This window comes from Lactuca sativa, chromosome 7, assembly GCF_002870075.4.
Source record: "Lactuca sativa cultivar Salinas chromosome 7, Lsat_Salinas_v11, whole genome shotgun sequence".
Lineage (NCBI taxonomy): Eukaryota > Viridiplantae > Streptophyta > Magnoliopsida > Asterales > Asteraceae > Lactuca > Lactuca sativa.
In genome coordinates, this window is record NC_056629.2 from 47,673,903 (window position 1) to 47,676,808 (window position 2,906).

A 2,906-nucleotide genomic window follows, 5' to 3' on the forward strand; every position below is an offset into this window, starting at 1 on the left:
AGCTTGGAGTAATACCAAAGTCAACATAAAGATTGTTAAATATGACTTGAGAATTAGCTGAACTAATAGATGTCTTAATAGTTCAATAAGGTTGTAAATCAATTGATGGAATGGAGGTCCATTTCGGTTTTAGGTGGGGTTTATATTGTACTTCGTCTATAAATAAATGCTAATAGAGTTTCAATTGTATCAAATTTTACTGTAATGTAATATCGTGTTCAAATATATGAATAAAAATATTTTCTATTTTTTGTGGACGTAGTCGATATTTACCGAATCACATAAATTTTATGTGTTTACGTGTGTAATTATTCTCGTTTTCTGCTAACAAGATAGATGCATTTCGTAGTGATCGATAGAGTCGCAATCAGTGCATGGTGATCAATATATGCTGTGCCCTTTTAAGCTTCGCAGTAGGGCTCGGGCCCATCATTGTTAGTGCTGTTCATGAAAAATGAAAATAGTGGTTATTCACGGATTAACACTTTGTAAAATGCTTAAAAAATATTAATATTTTTGACCTTTTCACATAAATTTTTCGTAATTATCTTATATGGCTGAACACGTTTTACCAAACAAACAGTACTAGCTACCACTCCAACCAGTGTATTAAAGTTATAGAATATGATTTCTTTTCTGACATTTTATACCAACTGCTCACGAGGCAACATAACACGCTTTATTTATTTGTAAACAAATATATAAATACATAAAAGTCCATACACAACTTTTTATTTATATTTATATTTAGCATTTGCTTCTACCAACAAGTATGACTGACAAAAGCACCACTTCTTGTTCACCAAATTTGTTTCCTTTTCAAAGGATGCATTCCATTCTGTTCTTTGTCTTCTTCATACTTTGCTTCAATGGATCAACAATGGTGGATTCCCAGGACACCTTTCAACTTCCTTCTCCTTTACCCAAATGGCCTCCAGGTACCTCTCTCTCTCTCTCTCTCTCTCTCTCTCTCTCTCTCACACACACACACACACACACACACACATACACACATGTACACATGATAGATCATACTTAGAATGAGCGATGTTTTGTTCGATAAATTCTAGGCGGAGGATTTGCCACTGGAAACATAGATCTTGGAGGATTACAAGTGAGTCAGGTAACAAAACTCAACAAAATATGGGCAACAAATGAAGGAGGACCCGACAATCTCGGTGCCACATTTTACGATCCAGTTGAGATCCCACAAGGCTTTTCAAGTTTAGGCTCGTATGCACAACCAAACAACCTCCCATTTTCCGGTCAAATTCTCGCCGGAAAAGATGTATCAAACGACTCCTCAAAACCCACTCTCAAATCACCAACGGATTACACACTTGTTTGGACCAGTGAGTCTTTAGATATCAAGAAAGATGGTGAAGCTTACATTTGGCTCCCAAATGCTCCCGATGGTTACAAAGCCGTCGGGTACGTCATCGGCAACTCGTCGGTGAAACCACCGGTGGATAAAGTCCAATGTGTCCGTACAGACTTAACCGACACCACAAACACAACGGACCTTGTAAACGATAACGTTCTTTATCTGGATGGGCTAAGCGTACGTGGTTCCATGAATGGTTTCGTGGTTCGAAATGGAAGTGTAGCGAGTTTGAAGGGTAATTTATCCAATTCAATGCCGAATGTAAACCAAATCAAAGCATTGATCGAAGCTTACTCTCCGGTGATCTACCTCCATCCCGATGAACCTTATCTCCCATCTTCAGTCGACTGGTTTTTCCAAAACGGCGCTTTGCTATACCAACGAGGGGTCGAATCCAAGCCGAACCCAGTTCAGAAAAACGGCTCGAACCTTCCACAAGGTGGCTCGAACGATGAGGCATATTGGTTAGATCTTCCACGTGATGGTTCGAGTCAAGATCGAGTCAAGAAAGGATCTTTACAAGATGCTTCTGCTTATTTCCATGTTAAACCTATTTCCGGAGGGCTATTTACCGACATTGCCATATGGGTTTTCTACCCTTTCAACGGTGGAGGAAGGGCAAAAGTGGAATTTGTCAACCTCTCTTTAGGAAAGTTTGGTGAACATGTAGGTGATTGGGAACATGTCACCTTAAGAGTTAATAACTTTAAAGGCGAGTTACACAGTGTCTTCTTTTCGCAACATGGTTGGGGTCAATGGGTGAGTGCATCGGATCTTGAGTACCACTCCGGGAACAAACCGGTGGTTTATGCATCGTTGCATGGCCATGCATCGTATCCAAAACCAGGGTGTGTTTTGTTGGGTTCTGGTGGGGTGGATATTGGTGTCCGAGATGACACTGCTAAGAGTGATAAGGTGATGGATACTGGAGTGAGGGCGGTGGTGATTGCGGCGGAGTATATGGGGACGACGGTGGTGGAACCACCGTGGTTAAATTATGAAAGGAAATGGGGCCCAAAAATTGATTATGACGTCGATAAAGAGATGAATAAAGTGAAGAGGATGATGATAGGGAAGTTAAAGAAGGCTTTTGAGAGATTGGTGGAGAGTCTACCAAGGGAGATGTTGGGTGAAGATGGGCCAACGGGGCCAAAAGTGAAGAATAGTTGGAGTGGGGATGAAACTCTTTGATTAATAAATTAGGAACTAGGAAGTGGTTGATCAAATATCCATTCTCAAGAATGTATGTATGGTTATAATGTTAGTGGAATCATAATTTAAATATTACTCTATTTTTTATTACATAATGAGAGGAAAATTCTGATATAATGACGAAAGTTAAGATCTATTAATAAAACAGTTAATTTTTTAGTTGCTAAATCATACATTTTGAACGATATTCATTTAAAACATTTAATCTTTCAAGTCATAATCGTTTAAGTCATGTTAATTAATTGTTTGGCTAACTAAAATGTTTGTCAATATAAAATATTATTTCATGTTTGGTTATTTTGAATAAAAT

General features: G+C 38.6%; 1 protein-coding gene across 1 annotated transcript; it reads left to right on the plus strand.

Moving 5' to 3' along the window:
- The first annotated feature begins 742 nt into the window (after positions 1 to 742).
- On the plus strand, positions 743 to 2,676 carry LOC111890575 (hypothetical protein At1g04090). The gene is made up of 2 exons (XM_023886682.3): positions 743 to 938; positions 1,071 to 2,676. Exons 1-2 carry the CDS (start codon positions 773 to 775, stop codon positions 2,573 to 2,575), a joined length of 1,671 nt encoding a protein of 556 aa, XP_023742450.1. The 5' UTR covers positions 743 to 772; the 3' UTR covers positions 2,576 to 2,676.
- The last annotated feature ends 230 nt before the right edge of the window (positions 2,677 to 2,906 follow it).

What these genes read in the sequence shown, in the direction of transcription:
- LOC111890575 (XM_023886682.3), top strand. Translation starts at nt 773, where the DNA reads ATGACTGACAAAAGCACCACTTCTTGTTCACCAAATTTGTTTCCTTTT. An exon ending in TTTACCCAAATGGCCTCCAG is followed by an intron (nt 939 to 1,070) that starts GTACCTCTCTCT and finishes GATAAATTCTAG; the next exon opens with GCGGAGGATTTGCCACTGGA.